General features: G+C 33.3%; 1 protein-coding gene across 4 annotated transcripts in view; it reads right to left on the bottom strand.

Moving 5' to 3' along the window:
- The window catches only part of LOC145288846 (cyclin-G-associated kinase-like), a 295142-nt gene extending 270862 nt beyond the window's left edge, over positions 1 to 24280 (bottom strand). For 2 of the 4 annotated variants that reach the window (XM_080136364.1, XM_080136361.1), the window contains exon 1: positions 24021 to 24240. Coding sequence is in view for 2 of the 4 variants with exons in the window: in XM_080136361.1 (XP_079992487.1) it covers positions 24021 to 24153 (133 nt within the window). In the remaining 2 variants the exon portion in view is untranslated. Of the gene's footprint in view, positions 1 to 24020 lie in introns of all 4 variants that reach the window. The other 2 variants (XM_080136362.1, XM_080136363.1) reach the window with 2 other exon arrangements.
- Between the last annotated feature and the right edge of the window lie 1800 nt (positions 24281 to 26080).

The raw sequence follows: 26080 nt of genomic DNA on the forward strand, positions 1-26080 counted from the left end.
TCATACTCTACATGAATTGTTGATGTAGCTTTCACAGTACCAGGATACCAGGAATCCTGATAAGCAACAACTATATATTCACCAGTTGATGGTAATTTTTGTCATTTCTATTCTGTTGTTTTACTGAAAATTCAACTATGTAAACAAAGAAATAAAACAGTAATTTTTTACATTGGTTCCACCTTAACATTTAAAATGATTACTTTTATGGGTGTTAGGGTATGCTGAAAACGAATATCGTAGTTTTCCGGATATTAAGCAATGCCATTTCTGGTGGCCATCTTGGAGTGTGCAAACGCAACCCCGAGAAACTATGCGCAAATGCGTGTACCAAGATGGATACCAGCAATAACATAAGAAACGACACTGCTTAATATCCGGTAAGCTACTTATTTGCAGAAAATTTAAATGCAATATTCGTTTTCAGCATACCCGAAAACCTTCGGAGGTAGTCATAAGGTAACAATTTACAAAATGCATCACAATGAAATTCTTTATCGGACCATCTAATTATTATTATTATATATATATTATTAGATATCCTCAGTTAAAAAAAAAAAAAAAAAAAACGTTTTTGTTTTACAGATTCGAAAAAAAAAAAAAAAAATGGTCTTGTCAATGAGTTAAAAATAAAAAATTATACAAAATACTATTAGAAACCAACCCAATAAATGTCCCAAAAACATTTATTGGTTAGGTTTCTAACAGTATTTTGTATATTTTTAAATCATTGTTGAGATTTCAAAGACATGAGATATGAGACGTGGTTATTTTTCTTGTGTTTGTGTAATGCTTGACACTACTTACTTTTCGAAACAAACATTTTACATCAATTAAATACACTAAAAACTTATCCAACTAGGTACAAGAGTAACTTATCTTGCCTTTGGTAATATTTATTTGGGTGCTTATGCACTTATGTTACCGTGCTATTTTTTCAAATAGTATTTTCAAATTAAATTCAAGTTTAACGATCTTTTTTTATTTAATTGTTAGGTGAAAGTACAGAATAGTTAACAAAACACCCTTTTCTCTCCATGTTAAGAATGGGTTTCTAAATAATATTATTTCAGCATGGTAGCATAAGTGCATAAGTACATTTTATTTGTTATATTTTTTTGGTACTTGTACACTTTAATCAAGACATTAAAAATGAAAATATCGAAAAAAGTTTATATTGCACGTATCCATTTTGGACTGAAGATCTCCGAAAAAAAAAAAAATTTCACTTAATTTGATTGAGTAATTTTTTTTTACAGCGGAAAAACACGTTTTAATGACAGCGCGTTGAGGGCAGCATCGTTGAATTTTTTTAACACGCCATGGGGGAGATAATTTAAAGCGCCGACACTGCCTCCCCATCTTTAATTTTCTTCCTAAAAAAATCGAACCTTTATGCTTAGTATCATAAAAAATTATATTTTCGTTGTAAAAAGAAAAAAAACTATTTGATGAAATTAAGTGAATTTCTGTGGGGGTGGGGACTTCGTTTCATAACGGATACATACAATAAAACCTTTTTGCGATATTTTCATTTTTTAATATCTTGATTAAACTGTACAAGTACCTTTTTTTTTGTTTTTGACCACTAAAAACACAATTCTACTTTAAGGTAGAGGTAAACGTTTTGTCTGGGCTGACGTTATCCGCCTGATAGTCAGGGACCCGAACCTTGGATTAACCACTAAGGAGGCTGTCCTATCAGCAGGTGCAAAGTACTGGGGCTGCTGTATTGCCATTTGGTGAATGGATTCTGGACCATGCAGTAGCTTCTGGTGGGGCCTCTCGATGCCATACTAGTGGGTAATTGTTACGGCTTTACCTTATCATTAGCTACAAATAAAAAAAAAAATTCTTCGTTTCTTTTTCTCTCTTAATTTCCCCTCTCTGTCCTGCTCTAAGTAAATCTGTCGACCTAGTCCACAAATTCCAAAATTTCATCATGACAAGTTTCAAGAAAAAATACACGATTAAACCCGGTTCTCCAACTTCCAACGTAGACCCCTACTACCATGTCTCCTTCTCCAACATCAGGGGGTCTTCGTTCTAACCTTCCAGAGGTTGAAACCCAATTACAGGAGACTAAACCAGACCTTTTATTTTTAAGTGAAACTGGCATTGGACAGGCTATTTCCCTAGATGAGTTTGCAATTTCAGGATACTCTAACTTAACTTCTAAATCTGACCCCCAAGATCGCCATGGGCATGGAATATGTGCCTATATTAGGGATAGCTTTCCATGTGGTAGGGACATCTCCAGGGAAGATCCTAACTTACCCTATATGTGCTTCCGGGTTGCTTTAGCTCACACTACTGCATTTATATTTACTCTCTATCGCCCCCACAACAGCGGAGTTACTATCTTTCAAAGCATATCTGAGAAAATTGACCAAGTCCTTTCTACTTATCCTTCAGCTAACATTCACATATGTGGAGACTTCAATGTTCACAACGTCGAATGGTTGACCCACTCAAACAAGACCGATGATGAGGGGAGGTTCTGTCATGATTTCTCCATTGCCTATGACCTCACTCAGATTGTTCAGGAACCTACCCGTGTGCCCGATAATGACGGCCAGTATGCGAGCCTACTAGACCTTTTTCTCACAACTTGCCCTGAACTATGTTCAGTTTCTGTTCTGTCGCCTCTTGGATCTTCCGACCACTCTGTTGTATCAATTAAGATAAAAATGAAATGTAATAAGTCCCCAGACGTACCTCTTCATCGTACAGTATATCGATACACTAAGGCTGACTGGGATAGCTTCCGTACATTTATATCTGATCTACCTCTGCATTCCATGTTTAAAAAGGATGTGTCCTCTATAGTATTAGACCTAACTGAATGGTTAATTGTAGGTATTGACCATTTCATACCCTCTAAAAAGTTTCAGCAAAAACCTAACAGCCAGCCATGGTTCTCTCCAGAATGTGCTGCTGCCATTGCGCACAGAAATCACTTTTTCCACTGCTTCAAACGTAATAGATGTATGGAAACTAAAGCCGTTTTCAGGACTGCCAGCAACCATTGTAAGAAAGTAATAAGGAACGCAAGAGTGTTGTATGCTCAATCTGTTAAGTCCAAAGTAGCTGAGCAGCGGCTTGGTTCCCACCAGTTTTGGCAAATAGCAAACAGAATCCTGAACAGAAGCGTGTGCTCCATCCCAACTATTATCAATGGACCTGAGGTAATCTCGTCAGCATCAGACAAAGCCAAACTCTTTGTCAAGAACTTTGCAGCTAATTCTACCCTTTGCGACCAAGACCGCCAACCCCCAATATTTCCTCCTGTTTCAGAAAACACGCTATGTGATATACGTATATCTGTACGTGATGTTGCGAAGCTAATCAAAAACCTTGACTCGAGTAAAGCAACTGGCCCTGATGGTATTCCAATTATAGTACTCAAAAAACTTCAACCTGAATTAGCGCCCATACTTACAAAACTGTTTAAACGTTGTCTTAAGGAGAATAGTTTCCCATCTCCCTGGAAAATTTCATCAGTATGCCCTGTATTTAAGAATTCAGGTGATCGCTCATCCCCCTCTCAGTACAGGCCAATAAGTCTCCTGTGCGTCATGAGTAAGTTGCTAGAATCTGTGTTAAATACAGAAGTAATCAAACATCTCAACAAAAATAACCTTCTTAGTGACACTCAATATGGTTTCCGTTCTGCTAGATCTACAGCAGATGTCCTTACAGTTATATCGCATAGGATTAGCAAATCTCTCGACGGTGGCAATCTTTCTAGGGCAATTGCTCTTGACATATCTAAAGCCTTTGATAGGGTATGGCATAAAGGTTTACTTCATAAGATCGCTAGCTATGGTATAGCTGGAAAAGTCTTCTCAATTATTAAATCATTTCTTTCTGATAGGTTCATAAGAGTAGTAGTTGAGGGGCAAAAATCAGAAGCTCACAGTATTAATGCCGGTGTCCCTCAGGGATCCATCCTGGGCCCAACTCTTTTCCTGATCTACATTAATGATCTTCCAAATCATATCCTTACATCATTTGTAGACATTTATGCTGACGACACTACCATTTATGGTACCACATCTAAGACAGTAAACGACCAAGTTCTCTCCGATTCTCTCTCCTCTGATCTTGAGCACGTAGTACAATGGGGAAAGGAGTGGCTGGTTACTTTTAATGCATCTAAAACCAAGCTTCTCTCTTTACATCATCAACATTCTAATTCACATTTGTCATCAATTGAAATGAATGGCTCTCGTCTTCAGGAGGCCTCAAGTTTTGACAAGCTTCTGGGCTTGACCATTACTCCTGATCTTAAATGGAACACGTATATCAAATCTGTTGCCAAGGCCGCTGGAAAAATGGTGGGATCTTTATATCGATCCAGTAGATATCTCACTGCTGATGCTATTCTCTACCTATATAAGAGCCAGGTACGTCCAAGGATGGAATACTGTTGCCACATCTGGGCAGGAGCTGCTAGAAAGGACTTGTCCTGCCTTGATAGAGTTCAAAATAGACTTCGTAGCCTCGTAGGAGATGTCCTTTTCTCCTCTTTGCAACCTCTATCTCACAGAAGAGATGTTGCGAGTTTGTCTCTGATGTATCGTTATTTTCATGGAAAGTGTTCAACTGAGCTTCAATCTATGGTCCCCCCTCGCCAAACTTTCACAAGAAACACTCGTCTAGCTGTAAACACTATCAATAATTTCCCCCACTCTTTATCTGTGCCTAAACCTAAACGTAGATTCCATGAACAAAGCTTCTTTCTTAGAACTGCACGCCTATGGAATTGTCTTCCGTTTTCCTGCTTTCCGGCTGACTACAATATGGTTGTGTTCAAGTCTAAAGTAAATAAGTTCTTGATGAGCCGTTCCATATAAGTTATTAAATTTACCAAATTTTCATTACTAATGATTACTATATTGACCAATTTCTACTGTACACTCTTTAACCCTTATCCTTGAGTGGCCTCTGGGCCTTGATAATGTGGTGATACCTTTGTAAAAAAAAAAAAAAAAAAAAAAAGTACAAGTAAGAAGTTATAAATACCATGTTAACAGAAACGCATGTACTTTGTACATTTTGTTGTTTTTTAACGCTTTTAGTATATTGTACTGCGTTAAAAACAAAATAGTTTTGCCTCTGTATTGTTTGGAAATCAAATTTGAAAAACTTGAAAATAATTTTTTTAAATTGACAACTCAGAATAAAAAATGAAACTTTTTTCTGCTTTTGTTTTGAAAGCAGAAAAAACAGTCATCGATGTAATTCTTTTAAAAATTGACCAACAAATAAAAAAGATATGACTTGTTGAAGCACATTAGGTATATAATATTGCCGATGTCCACGAAAATACAGCATACGCTCGTAATGCTACATTATTAGCAAAAGTTTTCGCTGGTTTGCAGAAGTGGTATTTAAAACCATTGTAATTTATTTTATGCAAATTATCATTACTTAAAATGTATCATGATTAATTTATAATTTTTCTTTCAGATTATTAAATCATATTTTTCTGCAATATTCACACGCATGTTTACGCTAAAACGACCTTCTTTAGTCAACTGAAAGGGAGTCATCTTCCATCATGATAATGCTCATCTTCACACAGCACTACTAAACGAAGAAAAATTTATCTGGGAAATCCTGCACATTCTCCTGACCTAGCTCACTTGAATTATCATTTATTTTGAGGATTGCAAAACCATTTAGATAGCCTAAGGTTAACATCTCAAGAGGAGATTGACAGGAGCTAGATTCATATTTCACATAAAAGCCTAAATAATTTTACAAACAAGGCATTTATAAGCTTGCTGACAAATGGAATCAAGTTATAGTGAGCAAAGGTCGTTATGAATAAAGCTCTTCAAAAACCAGTTTTTCATTTTCAAGATGAAATTTTAAAATCGGCAAAAAAAAACATTTTCACTGTCCTAATAAATACAAATCAAGAACTAGACCATCATATGTAGTGGAGTGATTGGCCACCAATTTATGCATATTAAATTACGATCACTAAAATGGTTGCAATTCAGTAAAGTTTATACTTAAAGGGTGAACATGGCAAAGAGTTTAGACCGATTTTTTTCAAATAATTTTACTGAGGAAAGAATTTAAAATGATATAAGCTTTGATCAGCGATAATCCATAGAGTAGTCCAAATATTTCGTTAATTGGTTCATCACATGACGTCACCCTTTCACAAATCATAAATTGATATTCAAATGAGGTTCCTTTCAGATATGTGACAAAGAATTGTTGAGTGTATAATTTGTTTGGCAGAATGGGTATGGAAACACAAGAACCCATTTTATATCTGTAAGTATTCTGCACTATGCCACTCAAAGAAATGAATTGGGCAGTTATAATTTTTTTTCATAACTGCACCTTCATCTTGTTTACAAACTTCAGCTGAAATAAATATGGGCACAGTCGAATATTTATTGTATTAATTAATTCATTTTTATAAACTATCATCTGCAGATGAATTGCTTGTAGATGAATTAAATTCTTAAGTTATCTACATCAACACATGATCTTGTTAGACCAACCGGACCTGTTCGCATTTGTCTACGTTCACTATCTAGCAGAGCAACCAGTTCATTTTACGTTGGGTTCACCAAACAAATATTTTGTCTTGTGAATGGAAGAAGTTGGTTATCTCTTTGAAAACATTTTGAAAATTTAATTTGAAAGTTTAGAAAACCAAATATTATATAATTTTTTTTTTTATTAATATTTTAGTATATTGTACTGCAAGGAGACCTGATGTTGTCCAGAATTGAAATAGAATCAACAAATGTTCCACACTTCCACTATTTTTATCATCAAAATCGGTGAAATTGCCCATTTTTCAATCAAATCAATCGATTGCCTGCTTTCATCGGGGATCCACTCTGGTGCACGGGGAGGAAGCTTCACATGCCTCCCTGCAGCGACTTGTAGTCTACATTGCACTGTAGAGAACCTACTGTTGATTTTATAAAATTACTTTTATATGTTTTGAATTAAAATTTAAAGTGCAAACATCAAGCATCGTCGTTCAATTGTGCTCTAAACAGAAACATTCATTTCAAACACACTCCTGTCTTATCAAAGAACTGTTGATTTTATGTGCTAGGCCATATGGCATTTTCGCCTTTGGAGGAAGCCCATCAAGGGTGTGTGCCACTAGATATTTAATTTTTTAAATGCCCTTTTCTCTGTTGACTGAGGAATGGTTGATATCCTGTGTAGTTCTAGGAGGTCCACTTCCTAGACTGTTGTATCCTGCTTTTGGGTGGAGTAAATTTATTGCTTACTGCCTGAGGCATCCCTACTAGAAAATACAGATGGAGCTGCTCAGGCAAGTTTTAATAGACCAAATTACTCCTCCTTTAAAAGGTGCTATCTTGACTTACAGCCTTGTGTCACATCTTCCTGCAGTAATGATAAACAAAAAATCCTAGAATTTTTACTTGTTTTCTCTTCATTTTATCAACATTTTATTTTTCTATGCAACTCGTTTACATGATTGAACGAGGGCCAACAAACTCAATTGTCACCACTGTTATTGGAGTAAAAAAAAATCTAACATTTTTTTTTTTACATGGAGCATGGATTTTACCTAGAATTAAATTTTCTTATGCAATCGTGCCATCTGGCAGGCATTGTTAATGTTTTTATCTAACGACACTTCTTGAATCCTGACACAAACTGTTTGTACCACGACCAAATTTATAATCATTAAAAATTATTGTTACTGTTGTTGTTGTTGTGAAGCATCATTATCAAGCGATGACGAGAGTACAGAGGGCACAGGATACAAGATTAAAAAGATTAACAATTAAAGCAAAGATAAGACAACAAAATCATGAGTGCTTTTCTTCATCCAAAATTTTGAAATGCTGACACATAGAAACAGGTTTTATGAAAAATAAATTGGGTTTGAATTTAGGGGAGGGGCTAGTTTTACCAGTTGAGGATTTGTTTGTGTACTTTTTGCTGTCCATTCAAATTAAAGTTAGAAAACATATTGAGTGAAATTGGTGAGGAGGGGGGGGGGGAGCAAAGGTGAAAGTATGGCACCATGATTGGTGTCAAAAAGCGACTGACAATGTTTTGTTTGAAATATTTTGAGGGGTTATATCTGTAGGTTTTGAATAAATGAGGTTGAGTTGCCAAAAACAAAACAGTGGTGAAGAATCGTTTTTAATATGTGAATCAGCACAACGCCTAAAGTTCATTGAAGTGCTTATGAAGGGGGTGCTTTTGTACAAGATACATTTTTGGAGTCATGGACTGGAAACAAATACTGAAGGATTTAAAATTTAACATCTCATATCTTAGTTATGGAACGGACTCACAGTGTTAAATTATAATGAAGTAAATTTTTTAAGCCAAAAATATTTTTATGCAAACATTTATTCCAGTTTGCTTGCTCACAACATGTCGGATCCAGCACAACATAAAGGGGACAGCGTCTATCCTTAAAAGAACCCTCGGATATCAATTGAAATCATAATGAAATCAAGTGTTAGCTCCACAAGAGAGACCCTTAATCTCTTAAAACTAATTGAAGTAAAATAAAAATAAAAAAACACAGAACAAGTTGCACTGTTATTTTCCATCTATGACCCAATGTGCAGCATTGGCGAGGGGACTTTTTTTATCCTGGGCAATGCCACGCCAGTGTTTTTTTTTTATTATCATTTTCTTATTCATATTATTTGGGTTTTTTTGAAAATCTGGTTAGAATTTACTTCCTTTGGGACGCATCCTCATATTTGCACATCTCAAGACACCCATTTGCATGGGAATGCTGGGATATATTAATAAAGCCCTTTATAGAGAGACTGAAGGCATAAGGTCTGTTTTTAGTAGGTTTTTCAATTCTCTCACACAAGAAAGCCTATGAATAGGTATCCCAAACCAAAATTTTATTTTCATTATATCTAAAAAAAAAAATTAATGTGGTCATATACATTTTTGTAAACCATAAAAAAAAGTACCAAATTTATTTTGGTAGCTCAATTAGCTATCAAGTTATGATCGTTCAAAGTTTGTCAGAAAGTTGAAAATTTGCTATCATGGTCCAGAAGCCAAATTTCATAGTATATAACTAAAAATGTAAGCTACTAACAAGTGAAAAATCCTTATAAATGTAATGTCATCTTGTGGTAAATGAAAATTAATACTAATGAAAGCAATAATTATTAGATGAAACCAACCTAAACACTAGACAAAATCCCACTACCAACAGGGAAAAAAGTGCAAATATGACACGGAAATGCAACTTTGACTGTTGATATCAATTTCATTTCAATAACTAATGTATTGAATCTTCTTAGTATGATTCATAACACAGATATAAAGATAATTTTTTCTTTTAATTATAAATTGATAAAACCACTTCATTGTGGACCATGTAAAAGCAGTCGAACAGACAATTTGGTAAAAAGGGCAAAAAAGGGCTTAAAAAAAAAAAAAAAAAAAAAAAGCGTAAAAAATATACGTTACTGAAATTGCTGTAAAATTGTAACCATTGGAGGTAGAAGCTTAAAACTGTGCAATTTTACTAATTTTGGGGTGAGGAACCTCAAAAATTTTTGCCTTGTTTCTAATAAAACTTTTTGCCACAGAAATATTTTTACTTTGGGGAATTTAAAGTCACCAAAAAAGGACCGACAACAATAAGATTTTGTTATACAAAGTCACAAGTGATTTTTTTTCAAGCATTGAAAAGCTTTCAGCTTAAGTAAACAAGTAAGATATTTTATAGGCAGAGGTCTTACTACAATTCCTTTCCTTATTGATTTTCTCTCAGAATTCTTCTATGGTAGATATATCAGGAACACTCCAAATCCTACCAGCACTTGAAACTGGCATTACCTCAAAACCCCATCTGTAAACAAATGCTGACTCTACCTGTGCAATGTCATCTGACAAAGGCCATCGAAAAAAATCTTTTCTACCTTTGGTTTACAATAAAAAAGTTATTATAGCGTTGGATGCATATATAACCTCAATGACTTTGCCAATGTAAAAGTTGGTGCCATAGTAGACAGCAACCCATTGTCCTTGATGCTCATAACTGAAGATATCCGGAGATGGTTCTTCATCACAACTGCAGGAGTTATCTGAATTTTCAGCAGATTCACTAAGGGACTTTTCTTATTGCTTTGGAGGTGGAAATGAATCAACTGAATTTCTTCTCAAGTAGTCAGAGAAAGCAACTTCCAGTTGAACTTTATTTCCACTGGTGTTGATTTTGACACCTAACACAACCCTGAGATATCTTAGTTCAAGTTTATCAAAAACACCTGTTAGAACATATAAGTTTCGGGGGTACTTCTACAGTTTATCACCGAAAATGGAGACGCCATTTTGTTTTTGTGCACCTGTCGTTAAAATCGGGGGGAGAAATCAGTATTTTAAACTATGACCGAAGCATGAAATAAATAAAATAAAAAAAATTAAACTAGATAATGATTTTTCGGTTTCATTTAAATTAATTTGTTGTTGACCCTTTAAAGTTGCTTTAATTAAAAAAAAATGTTTCATTAAAATTATTCATTTGTTTGGAAACAAAAACTATTTTATAAAAATCCAATGTTGCTTTCATTACAAAATTGTTTTATTAAAATTATATTTTCTTATGCAAACTTTTCAATAAATGTTTTTACAATTATATTTCGATAAATTTTTATACAGTAAATGTTTTGGTTTTCAAATGGTGCTCACCCAGTTTAGACAATTATGAATATGTCGTTTCATCTTCTGTTTTTAATAATAAAAATATGTACATTTCATGAAAAACATTCTCATTAAATTGAAACATTTTCAATTAAAAAATTTCGGATATATGTTCTCTTTCCCCTTATTTACTTTTTTTCATAGTTCTTTCCGGAAGTAATTAATATCTAGATTAATTTTTTTGCTATTTATTTCTAACTTTGGTCATAGTTTAAAATACTGATTTCTCCCTCTGACAGGTGCGCGAAAAAAAAATGGCGTCTCCATTTTCGGTGATAAACTGTAGAAGTACCATTTCGAGAATTATTAAATAATAAAAAAAAAATTATTTTTACAGTGAAATTAATTTTTTCACTTATGCACCACATGCACATAACTTTAACTATATTTTCAGTTATTTTTTAAGTAATGTACAGTGTAATTAAAAAATAATTTAACAAAATCTTCAAATTTATCAAAAACGCCTGATGAAACATGAACAAACAAAATGCACATTTTTACGTGAAATTAATTTTTTCATTTACACGACTTGTTGCACGTAACTTAAAGCTTATATATTTTAATTTTTTTTTTAAGTAATGTAACTATACAGTCTAATAAAAAATAATTTAAACAAAATGTTAGATATATCAAAAACATCCGACAGAACATAAGAGAAATAAATAAACGAAAAAATGAGGCACATTTTTTTTTTAAATGAAAAAATTTTTTTCCGTAAATCACACGCAACTAAAAATGTTTTTTTGGTTTAAAATGTACCCAGTTTAATTTTTAAAAGATAATTTAACTATGCTGAAGTTTATCAAACTGAAGGAAGATAAAAGCAAAGAACATATGAAAGTTTGAAAGAAGATATAGAAAATAAACAACTGACATTATTTTTTAAATTGTGAATTTTCATTTCTTTTATTGACGTGTTTGTCGCACTAAAAATATTATTTTAAACAATAACTTTCTATAACTTAAATAAAGAAAAACAAATCCATAGCGAAACAAGTCGTTTGTTTACGTTTTTGTTGGGTCAAGCTGACAGTTAATTTTCGTGATGATATTTGGTCACTTGGCATTAAGTTCTAAATCTCCATGTGTAGGTACATTTACTTTTATTTGTGGCGCTCCTTGATTTATGAGCCTAGTAATATGACACCAACAGATTATTAAAGAGGAGATATTTCTCTACAAAACATAACCCAAAAAATAAACGAGATATCGCAAGTTGAAGTTAAGGGAAATTTAACTTTATTTACCAGTTTTCAAATCCTAAACTAGGCTAGTTTGGGATACCTACTATGAATTAAAGCAAAGCTTTTTCAGACGAAAGCAAAGAGGAATTGTGAATTGACTAATACTTACCCAAGTTTTCAACATTATTGCACCAACACTAAAGTTCTGCAGATCTTTTTAAACACAGTGAGAGTAGACCGATTGATAAAGTAACAAATTGGAATGCAGATGATCCTCGTTGCATCGGATTACAACACTTAATATAGAGTGACTTCCAATGTATGTTTGCAGCACATTTAGTGTCAAACCATCCAGAATATTCCAAAGTAACTTCCACGGCCCATACGGCTATACAACCACAAAAGTATTCTATATAGAGAAGTTCGTGCATCTCTATTGATAGTGGATATGATGAGATTTCAGACATACAAATGACAAAACAGCGAGTGATGACCAAGTTTGTCACAATATATCCACAAAAGCATTTAAGTTGCTGGTAAATCTCGAGTCTGATACAGAGATGCCAATTTGCAGTGAGCCAATAACAAATAGGTTTCCTGTTATTGCTTCAAGATATCCTTTCTTTCAATGTGGCCTGGCTGCAGCAGTTTTACTTAAAAAAAAACATTGGTTATATTACTTGATACTGACCAGAAAGGCAAAAGATATCATATTCATTCTCAGGAAAAACAAAGCCATATTACCTAACTGACGAGTATACAGCGATTGTGGGAAATTCAGATTCCAAATTGTAATTCAAGATATAAGAATCTCTTGGATCAAATCTTAACTTGTTAGTAATAGAGACAACATACAGGTAGGGAATGCCATGAAAACCTATATCTCTATGTTTCACAGGCAGTTTGACTCACTGCCAGCGTGTCTATATAATTATAGAACGAAAACCTAAAAAAGCTAATAATGCAATGCAACACAATTACTTTTTTTCTTTTTAAGTACATCAAATCAAAGAATGGTAAAGAATGCTAAAGTTCTGTTATGAAATAAAAATTTCTGCCAAGTCATTTTGGTATGGTTTTATTACATAAAAGAAAATCACACGAAAATAGCCACAATTCTGTCTTGGAAAACTGTCAAATTTAAATCCCATAAAGACCTATCAGTCACTTATTGATACAGATTGATAACTTCAATGTCATCAAATATGATGTTAGAATAATCATGTTTTAAGTAAATTTGACAGTTATTGGTTTAGGATGCTGCAATGTTTTTACCAACATTTTTATTTTTATAAATCTTATAGTGTATATCAAATTAGGTACAAATTAGTCATAATCAGAAAATGCTGAACATTATCCATGATTTAAGAAATTATTGGTGCTAAAACACTCTTCCAAAAAACAGTCACAATTTTTAAATATATTTTTTAACAAATTAAAAAAGCAAACATATCTTTCCGATTTTTACTTTTATCAAATAAAACTTTCTAAATTTATGTTTAAATAAAAAGAACTCGGATTCCTGCTATCTTTTATTGTTTAAATCATCAAGTTTTGTTTATATTTTTATTTGTATAAAAAAATTTGTTTACAATTGCATAAGCATCCAATTTTGTTTACATTTCTGTTGAGCAAACCAGTTTTGTTTGCATTTTTGGGCAAACCAGCAAGTTTTGTTTACATTTTTGCTTCAAGGTTGTTTGCATTTTTTAAAAACTATCAAGATTTGTTAACGTTTTTAGTGTTTAATCAAGTTCTGTTAATATCTTTGTTTAAATCATCACGTTTTGTTTACATTTTTATTGTGAAAAATTAAGTGTAAAAATAAATTTGAATCATTTTTGGCACTGGAAAATAAACACACTTTTTTCCAATTCCGACACTTGAAAATGTTGAAACTTTTTCGATCTTTAATTCAGATTAATCATCCCAACGCTAATATATATTTTGTGACGCTACTCATTTTCAAGTAAATATGTATAAAATAATATATTACTAGTAAATAATAGATTTCTAACAGAAAAGAAACAAAAAAAGCAGAGATCAACACCCATAATTGGAACCTAGATCTTTAGTCTTACACTCTTCCAACTGAGCTATTTGGGTTAGCTATAGCTCTTGTAATACCAAGCATTTATATTTGTACTTGCTTAAGAATAGACAGCTGCTGCTGTTAAATTCATTTGAAAAATGCTCAAAGGCAGATAAATTATTTTTTGAAAGAAATTGAATAAAAATATTTTTTGTCTAAAACATGGACCAATGTTCCATAAAGGAAGCTAATGAATTAGAATCACAGACGGATTTTGTGGGAAAGAAAATAAATTTTTTTTTTAAAATCAAATATTCAAGACACAGACTCACTTTATTAGATAAATTAAATATCAGTTTCTTTTTAAATTATTTAAAAAAACAAAAAGTTAAAATAAAATTTGGATGTCATCCAACATGTTCAAAACATTTCTTTAAGGAAGTTGTGTAAGAGAGGGCCTTAAATTGACTCCAAGTGAGATCACCAGAGTTCTAAAAGGTAAAATCTGCTTCAAACATTAGAAACAAATTCTTTTTCTACCAAATTAATTTTTCTTTTGTAATTTTATATGTATAGTAAATAATCCTTATTTTTTTTATATACATACTGTGCTGAAAGAAATATGAGACAAAGCTTAATATTGCATTGTCATATCTGATATTTTCCCACTTATTTGTGTATTTATCCAGAAGTTAATATTTCAAGTAAGAGGGTATTGAAGAGGAGTTTGTTCAAATGCTGGTCATACAACTATTATTGCATTTGTGAACTACAGTAAACTGGAGGTTCGTTTTCAGATTTGTGGCAAGGTATTAAACTCAACTTTTTGCCATACTTGCTCTTGTTGAGAAGAGAGAGTAAAAATTAAGGTTACATTTATTCGGTAGGTTTCTATCAGTATTTGGTATAATTTTCGATTATTGAGCGATTATAGGGACTCCATAGATGATTCAACTATTTTTTCTTGTTCTCGGTTAAGACTCAATACTACTTGTGCTTAAAAGTAAATAAACGCTTTAAAATAAGTTAAAAAATTAATACAGAAAACTTATCCAGGAAGGTAAAAGAGTAACTTATCTGGCTTTTAGTAACATTTATTTGTCGTATATTTGTTTTTTGACTACTTTTTTGTTTGTTGTCCATATTGGAAAATACCCAGAATTAACTAAATTGAAACTGAATAATAGACACTTGTACTTCCTCTACAATTCTCCTTCAATCCTGGGCTGTACTCTCCTCAACTCTGTCTTGGAAAGAATTGATGCAGCATTCTTAAGATCAGAGCACCCAAATACATGCATTTGGGGATTTTAATGTTCCCCACAAATTGGCTTAATTTCTCGACCTACACAAACAACTGGTAACAGCACACAGTTTACCTATTGTACATTCAATTTCACTGATTCTTAGTTTCCTGACCCCGCACTTAAATCATGAAGATCAGCAAGCCTCACCTCTTGATATATTCTTGACTCAACTGCCTGAACATTGATCACCTTGTGATAATGGTTGATATCGCATAAACTTTCAACCGCAAGCTTTAGAGTTATTGCTCAAAAGAACTCGATGCTATGAATGGACTGATTAAAAATGAAGAGATCAAATCAGTGACGCTCCATCGAGTAAAACCTCTCCTTACTGAAGAGTGCACAAATGAGGGAACTAAATGGGTCAATGCAGGCACTGAAACACATGTTGCTTATAAACTTTATAGTAAGCCACATTTTCCACAAAGATTCCTTAAATCTGTGCAGGTGCTACTGTGCAGAGACAGAAAGCATTACGCTGTTTTAACTATTATAAGTCTGATGCAAGTCGACAAAAATTTATCAAATCACTGCAAGAACGAAATAACAGTTAAGAATAAGTATTTTAAGATAAGCAGAAAATGCATCGAGTCACAGAAATGAGAAACTTGTGATTTCTAGAAAATCTACAATAGTGGGGTGAATATCAGATATGATATTGTATGGCAACTGATGAGACTGAACTGCTTGCCTAATGATTCACTTTGAACACCACAAATCACTCCTTCCCAAACTTACAAATCATACTGGCTTGATCTTATCTCTATTATAGGAATAAATACTCTGTTGAGCTGAACCATTTTCTTCAACAAACGTCTTGCTGAATCTTGCTTACCTAATGGCTGGAAACATGCTTCTGTGGCATCCGTATAAAGAACTCTGATGAAAGAATTTATCTGTAAAATCATTGCCTTACCAGTGTCATCTCATACTTGGATAAAATCTTTGAATAATTAATCAATCTAGCAATGGTCTGTAACCTCGTTAATGCTAAACATCTTTCTGTCCAACAGTATGAATTTTAAGCAAGCCTGGTCTACTGTGGATATCTTATTGGTTATCTCAGAATCAACCATCTCAGAACGCATTTACCATAAAATGGACAAAGCTGGTGAAATTAGGGCAGTAGTGCTCAATATATTGAAAGCTTTTGACAAGGTCTAACATGAAAATTAAGTTGTATGGCATTACTAGATGAATATTTAACATAATCAGATTCTTTTGAGCCAAAAGATGAAGTTGTTTTCAATGGTTGTACATCTAAACAATATACTAATAATATACTATTAATGCAAGTGTATCTCAAGGATCAATGCTTGAACCATTATTATTCCTGTTTTTTCTAAATTGCCTCCTGCATGCAATGATGTTTGAGATACATATTTTTGATAACAACACCACACTTTATTATTCATATGTGGAAAAAGTGAACACACATATTAAAGGAATCTTAGAAAGAAACCTCCAATCTGTAATGAAATGGGAACAAATACATGGTAACATTTAATGCTACTAAGACAAGACTCTTTTTTTTTTTTTTTTTTGTTACATTTTCACCCCAAACAAGGCACATTGCCACTTTGGTGTAGGGGGCTACTATAAGGGACATAAGCTACTGGGGTACTATGTAGGGAGTTGGGCAAGAAGATGTCGGTTCACGTTACACTTGAACTTCTGCATGTCAGTACAGTTGGGGAAACAGGGAGCCGGAATGGAATTCCAAAGTCTAGCAGTTCTGGGGAAGAAACTACTCGAGTAGAAAGCTTTCCTACATCTAGGGATCTCTACTGTGTAAGGCTGGGATTTAGCTGCTTGTCAGGTTTGTCGAGGGTATTTATGTCATGGGGGCATAAGTGCTTGCAGTTCGTTAGAGCATTCACCATTAAAACACTTACAGAACAAGCAAAGAGACACAACATTTCGTCGGTGGGACAGAGGTTGCAGCTTAGATGACAGTTCAGGACCTATCAGGTTGGTGACTCTTGTGAACCTTGTCTAGGAGTGAGAGACTAGTAGCAGATGCACCAGCCCAAATATGACAACAATACTCCATACATAGGTGAATGGTGGTCTTATGGAGGTACAGGATACTTTCGGGCGTTAGTAGCTTTCTAGCAGGGTAGAGAGAGCCTACCTTCTTCGCAGCGGTCCTGGCAATCCTCTCAATGTAATTGTTCCAACTCATGTTTCCTGTGAACGTTAGACCAAGGAGTTTAAGAGAAATACTTTCAGATAATGAGTCTTTGGCCATTACTATTGGTGGTAGAGAAGGCTTCTTGTAGTCATTGAAGGAAACCAGTTTAGTCTTGGCAGCATTTAATGTGACCATCCATTTTTGTCCCCATTCCACTACAGATTGGAGGTCATCCTCTAGTGTTTCTGCCATTTCTTTAGATATGTGATCATTTGTTTTCCTTTCGTGTCTGTTATAGAGTGTGGTGTCATCAGCATATATATCCATCTCAGAGGTAATTTTGTCGGGGAGGTAATTTATGAATATTAGGAACAGTAGAGGTCCAAGGATAGACCCCTGGGGCACTCCCGCATTTATATCATATTGTTTAGATGTACAACCATAGAGGACAACCTGGATTTTTCTCTTATCTAAGAAGGATTTAATTATGTTAAGTATTCGTCCAGTGATACCGTATGATCTGATTTTCCTGAGAAGACCTTGATGCCATACCCTGTCAAAAGCCTTAGATATATCTAGAGCTACCGCTTACCCTTCCCTGCTTTGTCCAGTGAATGGTATATACGTCCAGAGATTACAGTTAGGATATCTGCTGTGGAACGGGCTTGCCTAAATCCATATTGTTGGTCGGTCAGAAGTTTAGCATCTGTAAGGTGATGGACTAGAGCTTGGTTAATTATGGACTCAAATATTTTAGTGAAAAGTGGGAGAAGGCTAATGGGGTGATAATTTAATGGGTACTTTCACCAGAATTATTGAAAACTGGTACCACAGAAGCAGTTTTCCAGCAGTCCGGAAAGCAAGATTCATTAGGGCATTTGTTGTAAAGTTTGAAGAGAACTGAAGCTATTTCAGATCCACCTGCTTTTGAAGTGTCAAGGTTTTTTATGATAGCATGCACCTGAGATGGGATGATTTTCAGATCATCTAGCGTGGTGTCTGTCTTCAAAGGAAAATCAGGGAGGGGGTGGTTAGCAGGGTCCAGTGTGAAATTGGAGGCAAACCGACTGGCAAGCATGTTAGCCTTTTCGGTTGCTGAGCAAACAACCTCATGATTGTTCGTTAGTGGGGGAATTGTTGATTGCACATTATTTACTACACTGTTGTAGATTTTCCATAATACACGGGTTCTTAATTTTTGTGCTTCAATGCGTTTTTTGGTGGTTTCAGTAAATTCTCTCTTAACTGTCGCTATTTCTTTCTTACAGTTACTTCTAGCTTCTTTTAACAATTTATAAAAAAAAACCCTGATTACTTTGGCTACTGGCACCCTACCTGAGAGACCATCATTCAAACTCCTCAGTCTAATATTCACAGGTAACCTAAATTAGAACAAATACACAGAATACATAGCCAAGGTCAAGGAAAATGGGCTCCCTCTGTTGAGCTAGAAAACTTCTTGCACCTGCCAGTATTCTATATCTCTACAAAGCTACCATTTGCTGATACAGGGAGTATTGTTGTTACACCCAAGCTGGTGAACAAACCATTAAACTCTTCCTCTTAGACAGAGTTCCAAAACAGCGTCTAATCTAATAGGTCCCACACTATCTAACAAGCTCGATCTCCTGTCCAATCACTACAATGTTGCATCTCTCTGCTCATTTTACAAGTACTTTAATGGAATGAGCTTCAATGAACTTGCTGCACTAGACCAACCAATCCGTCAGCAAAACCCCAACTTTTCACTGTAGACATACCCAGATGCCAAAGAGCTTTCTACTCTATGAGTTTTTCTTAGAACTGATGGCCTTTGGAATTCTCCCTTTGCTTCTCTGAATATACCAACATTTAAATGATGTGAACAAACATCTTACTGCACAAATACCCATTTAGGATGCCCCTAATATCTCAGTGGTGTGTGCCTTGGTTGGGGTGAATGAAAGTTTATATAAATAAATTATTTTTTTTTACAAGATAGTCACCACTCATCAAAACCCGAAGGCCATTAAAGGATAAGGGTTAATGGATGTACGGTAGTCATGTGACAACATGTGTATTAATCGTTAGTAGTGGAAATTTGGTATAATTTGATTATTTAAGGGGACAGCTCAGCAAGAATTTGTTTACATTAAACTTGAAGACGACCATATTGTAGTCAGCTGGAAAACTGACTAGCAGAACAATTCCACAGGCGGGCAGTTCTAGGAAAGAAGTTTTGTTCACAGAATCCATGCTTAAAGTTAGTGAGTGGGGTATTGTTGATAGTGGTTGTAGTTAGAGAAGTGATTATTGTGAAGGTTTGGAAAAGGGGAACCATAGATTGGAGCTCGGACGAGCACACACACACACATATACATACACACACCATTTTTCCTTGAATACATAACTAAAGTAATTAACAGACTGTGTCAGTAAATAAGTGGTCACAATTTCAATCCTACCTATCGGCTGTATTGTAAATTTTTTTTCCGATCATAAAAGCTTAAACTTTGGTAATCTCCCCTCCAAATCAAATAAAAATCAGTTATTTGTTCACAATATGTTAGTAATAGCAGTGGGTTAAGTTTTGTTGAAAAAAAACGTGTGCATAATTTTGTTTTTAACATACACTAACACAAAAAACATTTAGGGTTTCCCCACCTAAAAAAAATTGCATAGCAATTCCTATCCAGAGATATTTTTTCTAAATATAAAACAAATTTTAAACTCTCGCTTAGCAACCCCCCCCCCTTTTTTTCTCTTCATTTTTAGGGGTGGGGCGAGACCTTGAAAGTATTCTTTACTGGTTCATTACTTAAACAATATTTTGGCTTGGCTGATTTTTCGAACAACATTTATGCATATATGTATTCTATCTTAAAGGAGGGGTCGTGTAGATTTTTTCAGGATGTCCGATACATTTTTACCGATTCAAATCTGGATACGGTACAATCATGTTGACACACCGGTTCTCATCAGATCACCAAAGTTAAGCAACGTTGAGCCTCGCCAGTACCAAATGGGTGACCATTTGGGAAGACTAGGCGCTATATGTACCTTATGGGAAGGTTGGGCGTGGAGCAAGCACCGTTATCCCCAAAAAAGAACTCCTCGCTACAAAAGCATCTAGAAAGTTGTGGATGGCGTGTGGATGGCCTATACCCCGCCAGGGGCTCAAGGCTATGGATTCAAATCCGGAGTCGATGCGAGAATATTCATTCTTAGTGATAAAACATACAATTTTCAAATATTCATTTTTATCTATACATTTAATAATCAAAGAACACAATATTTATAAATAGATAAAAAAAAAAAAATGATTAAAAATAGAGTTAAGAGTCGGAGCAGAGGTTTTATTTGGATTCTTGGATTTTCCAGGGCAACGCCGGAGTACGATTCCTGCTAGAAGTGAATAATGTCACGTAGAAGCGAGACGTAGTTACACAATTTTATTAATTAAGAGATTGTAATATTATCTCTAAATTGGTAAGAGTGTGTTTTTGTTTTTGCTGTTGTTTTAAGAAAGTAACAAATACTTTTTGGCCAAGTTTAGTTAATCGTCGAATAAAAAGGGAGTGGGGTGGAAGGGTTTTGTGGTGGTGGTGGTGGTGGTGGTGGTGGTGGGGAGATCGGGTCACGGGGCCATCCTAATTTACGATGCCCGGGTTTCGAAATCAAACGAAAACGCTGACAACAGAATACTAAATACGATAAATAAATAATAGACTAACATTTAAAAAGTTAAATATTTTAGATAGACTTGAAGAAAAATATTAATTATTATTAAGCAAAAAAATAATAAATAAAAAAATTTTAAATTAAAAAAAAAGGAAATTATTCTATTTTTATAAAACAAAACATGAAGGTTGAAATTAAATAATTTTGCGTAGGAGGGTTTTTTTACGGAAAAAGATCCGTTCCTGAAATTGTATGCGTGGGTTGACAGAATCGGATGATACGACCCGGTTTGACTTAGCAACAATATTTCGCAGGCTTTTAAATAAATAATATATAAACGAAAGAAATAGTAATGGTTAATAATAATTTCGCAAATTGTAAATCTCCTTAATATTTTCATAAACACAAACAATAATTATTGATATGCGACACAGCCACGACCATCGACACAGCCCACTCGTTTTTTGTTCGTTCACCTTGTTCTATTTTCAAAACATTCGATCCTAGTATGAAATAATATTACCAAGATGACATATATATATATATATATATATATATATATATATATATAATTTTTTTTTTTCGTAAATGTTTAGGATTTTTTTCTCTTGAATTGATGCTGAATAAAATGTAAATACTTGAATTTCTCATAAAAAGGTCAGGTGTATTTGTTTTCATAAATAATTTTCGCCAATACCAAATTAGAACTAAATCTAATCATGTAGATTTAGTTTCAAAAATATTTTTTGCCAATTTTACGTGATATACGATAACTAAAGATGAAAAAAGAAAGCCTTTGAATTAAAAAAAAAAAAAAAAAAAAATCCGATCAGCCAAACGTCTCACACAATACAAACATGGGAGTTGGTTCAGTTTTGTTACATAAAAAAAAAAAAAAAAAAAAAAAAAAACTATTGTTCGAAAGATAAAGACGAAAAAGTTAATCTAATCTTAGGAGTAATGTATTTTTATGCTTTTTTTTTAATATATAACACAAGATATATATATATATATATATATATATATATATATATATATATATATATATATATGCAAACGTGTCTTATTTCTAAATACAATAAAAATATTTACTTGTGACTGTGTTTCTCGGCTCGATGTGACTTACCCATTTTGGTGCTAAGGCAGACAGTATCCGCGCTATTTTTTTTTAAATCGTATTTCCACGTTTAATTAAAGTTTTATATGTTTCTTTTTTATTTAATTTCAAGTTTTTGTTAATATTTAAAAAAAAAAAAAAGGGGGGGGGTTGTTATTTCGTGACCCTTCGTAAGTCATTTAAACTAGCTTCAAAACTTAGCGAATACCTATTTAATTAAAATATTTAGAGATTATTTACAAAAAAAAAAAAAAAAAAAATTAATGGCATTTCGCATTTATGCAGTTTAACATTGTTAGGCAGATTTTGAAAATCATTCTTTACATGAGGAGGGGGGCGTCATTCATTAACTATTACGTTGCGCGGACAGAACTTTGCTAAAATGAAAACAATTTGCTGGTGTATGTTAAACTGCACTAAACTGGTGCAAAAAAAAAAAAAATAAGCAAAACAAAAATAAAGGATTACGATAACGCCCACAGTAGACACCGTTTGGGTAAATTTTTACTTGGTTTGCACCTTAACATTTTCCATTAAAATGATGACTTATAGATTTTCAGGTATGCTGAAAACGAATATCGCATTGAAATTTTCTGCAAATGCGTAGTTTCCCGGATATTAAGCAATGTAATTCTTTGTTATAATAAGTGGTGTGTGCCACCCCACTTATAACAAAGAATTACAATGGCCACCACACCAGTGGTGTGGTGGCCATTGTTGTTAAAAAAAAAAAAAAAAAAATGCACGCGCTCGCGGGTACAACAATGGCCACCACTTATAACAAAGAATTACATTGCTTGATATTCGGAAAACTTCGCATTTGCGGAAAATTTCAATGCGATATTCGTTTTCAGCATACCTGAAAATCTATAAAAGTTGTAATTTTAAAGGAAAATGTTAAGGTGGAAACCAAGTAAAAATTTACCTATGAAATAGATGTATTGTTACAGCAATTAAATAACTCGAGTTGTAATTGCCAACAGTTTTGTTAATGTCCCACTCCCTCTATATAAATTTACATTGATTATTTTTAAATTAGTTGGTTGTAATGGAATACGATTAAAAATGTATTTTTAATATTTTTTTATTTTATTTTTGCGTATTCTGATCAAAGAAAAAAAGTGACAAAAACCAAGAAACTTGGCCGGACATGACTCATCTCTTCTAATGCCACTCTTCATCTTTTCTGTCTTTGGTCAGCGAAAAAAAAAATCCTTTTTTATTTTTGCCCTAATCCAGAGTGCCCCCTTTTCAAGGAGCTGAATTTTCCCAACATTAAGAATCGAACTTTGCCTTCGTGGGGAGGCAAGTTAAATAGGGACTCATCGTCTAAAAACCAGATTTCTGTGAAGTATATGACGTTTCAGCGTCCGAAATTTCAATTCGTAGTTTCAAAATTATATTGCAATTTAAAAGAAAAAAAAAGTTTAAAATATTTATAAAGATTTCATTAAATACAGATTTTTGTTAAATAAAATGCGAGAGAAAAAAAAAAAAAAAAGGAAAAGCGAGCAGACCCAAATTAAAAACTTGGTAAAATAAATAAAAATAGTAAAGTTCAGGATTTAAAAAAAAATACAGTTCGATTCAAATTATGTAGAAGTGCTCATTTATTAAAATAAAAAAAAGATTATTTTAACTAATTAGAATGTTATGAAATAACAATCAAATGTATTTTTATATATTTACAAACATTAAAACAAGAAGGTAGCTAATTAAACGGGTCTGATTTAGAATGTCTCCTCCACCTTTTCTTCATATGGGCACAAAGTGGGTGGTCATTATACATAATAAGGGTATTAAAAACTGATCCCCCAGTTCTTATTAGACAATTTATGATATAAATGACCACCTACAAATAAGGATGACTTACCTTCGGCGATGACGCTCTTGACACGCAGTTTTTGGGAACCAAGCTCGACAGTTTGACCCACGAAATCATTGTCCTCTCGTCCTGGGGTTCCCCCGCTAAAATAGCCAAAAGCTGATTTTAAAAAATCTGCCATATTTCTAGAAACATGAGTTTAATGTAAGTCTCCAATCAATGAAACTAAAACTGACGAGTTCCTTCTTACGTCATGACAGCTTGCCACAAACTGAACTTATTCACTGTCGTAAAACATTTCGTCGTATGTCGTAAAAAACAAAAACAAATCAAAAACACGAGTTATCAACAAACTGAAGCGTAACTTCTTTACCCTCTCGTCTCGTCTACAACTTATACAATTCTATTTTATCTGTAAATACTTTCATGTATTTTATCCTTTTCGTATCAAAAGATTTAATTATTTATTCATTAAGTGCCGTTTTCGTTGGGTTTTTTTCCCCTTTGATTTAACTTTAAAATCTAAAAATGGTTCTTATTTTAGAATACAATCTGATTAGGTAAAGAAAAATCCTGTCACGGAACAAAAATGTCATATTCCAAAAATCACATAAACTGATCAAGTAGTTTTATTTTTAAGTAAAAAAATAAAATTTTACGAGTAAGCAAAATGGGACTGCCTCACATTGTCATCTTGTATAATAAAAAAAACAAGGGCAGATAAGTTGATTATAATTAAAACATAAGAACCCTAAAAATAAACAATAATAAGAAAAAAATGGTAAAGTTTTACATTAGGTCCACCTCCACCTTCACGATTTTCTTTAAAACGACGACTTTTAACGGTTTTGAAGTCGACTATCTCATCTAAATTCTCATCTAAAAATAGTTTTCGAAATTTAAAGACCCGTATGCACTGTAATTCACTGGCCTACATGTTTGTATGCACGTGCAATAAACAAACCTACTTCTCTGCGACTGACACTGCCCCATCCATTTTTTAAATAGTATTTGCATGTGGGTATGCTGACAACGAATATCACAGTTAAATTTGGACCAAACATTTTCATCTTCGCCCCCCCCCCCCCCAAAAAAAATGGGGGGGGGGTATTCGTGCCCATCATCATAGATGGCCTGTCAGCTGAAAAATGACGTCATCGCCATTGGTCCTAGCAAGCAAGATAAGTGGAACACAGACTGTCGATAATGAGCAGACATTTTTCACAGAAAGCGTTAGAAAACTTCAAAAGTGGATTAAAAAAAGATAAACATGATACTTTGTACTGAAACGCATCCAATATTAATAATAAAAATATTAATAATAAAAAACGAATTGAAAGGGAGAAAAGTTGTTAAAAAGTTTAAAAAGAAAAGGAATACGATTTGATTTGTATGAAACTGAAATTTATTCAATAGAAATAAATAAAAATGAACAATAAGTATTTTTTAAATCAAACAAAAACAATATTTTAAAAATCAAAACTGAAAAACAAACGATAAATTAGTTTAACTGAAATACGAACAATAAATTAGTTTAACTGAAAAACGAATAATAAATTAATTTAGCTGAAAAACAAACAATAAATTAGTTTAACTGAATAATGAACAATTAGTTTAACTGAATAACAAACAATAAGTTAAAAATTAAATTCAAACAAATGTTAGTATAAACAAAATTACTAAGGCAGAAATATTTCAAACATTGAATATTAAAACTTTTCAAAAATCTGTTGTAGAATTTAATTAAAAGTTTAAATTTTTCTTTTTCTGATATTTTTTTTTTTTACTAATATTGTCATTCTCTTTGCGACAAAAATTGTTTATAAGGGAGTTCGATGAACTCCATATCAGCATTTTTTTAATTTGCTGAATAGTGTGGCCCCTCATCACAAGAGTCAACATGAAATAATCGATTTTGATCAGCCAAAATATTTAAAGTTATGTACATGACTAATTTTCTCTGATGAATCGAATGTAAAAAAGAATCGCATTTTGTATGTTTGTTTATAACTATATAATTATATAAGACAAAATTATTAGTTATATCATTTGGGTATAGCAGAGAACCTCTGTTAATACTCTGAAAGTAGACGTTTAATTCAGCTATT

The sequence above is a fragment of the Euprymna scolopes genome, chromosome 2 (genome assembly GCF_053919585.1).
Source record: "Euprymna scolopes isolate OS-2025 chromosome 2, ASM5391958v1, whole genome shotgun sequence".
Lineage (NCBI taxonomy): Eukaryota > Metazoa > Mollusca > Cephalopoda > Sepiida > Sepiolidae > Euprymna > Euprymna scolopes.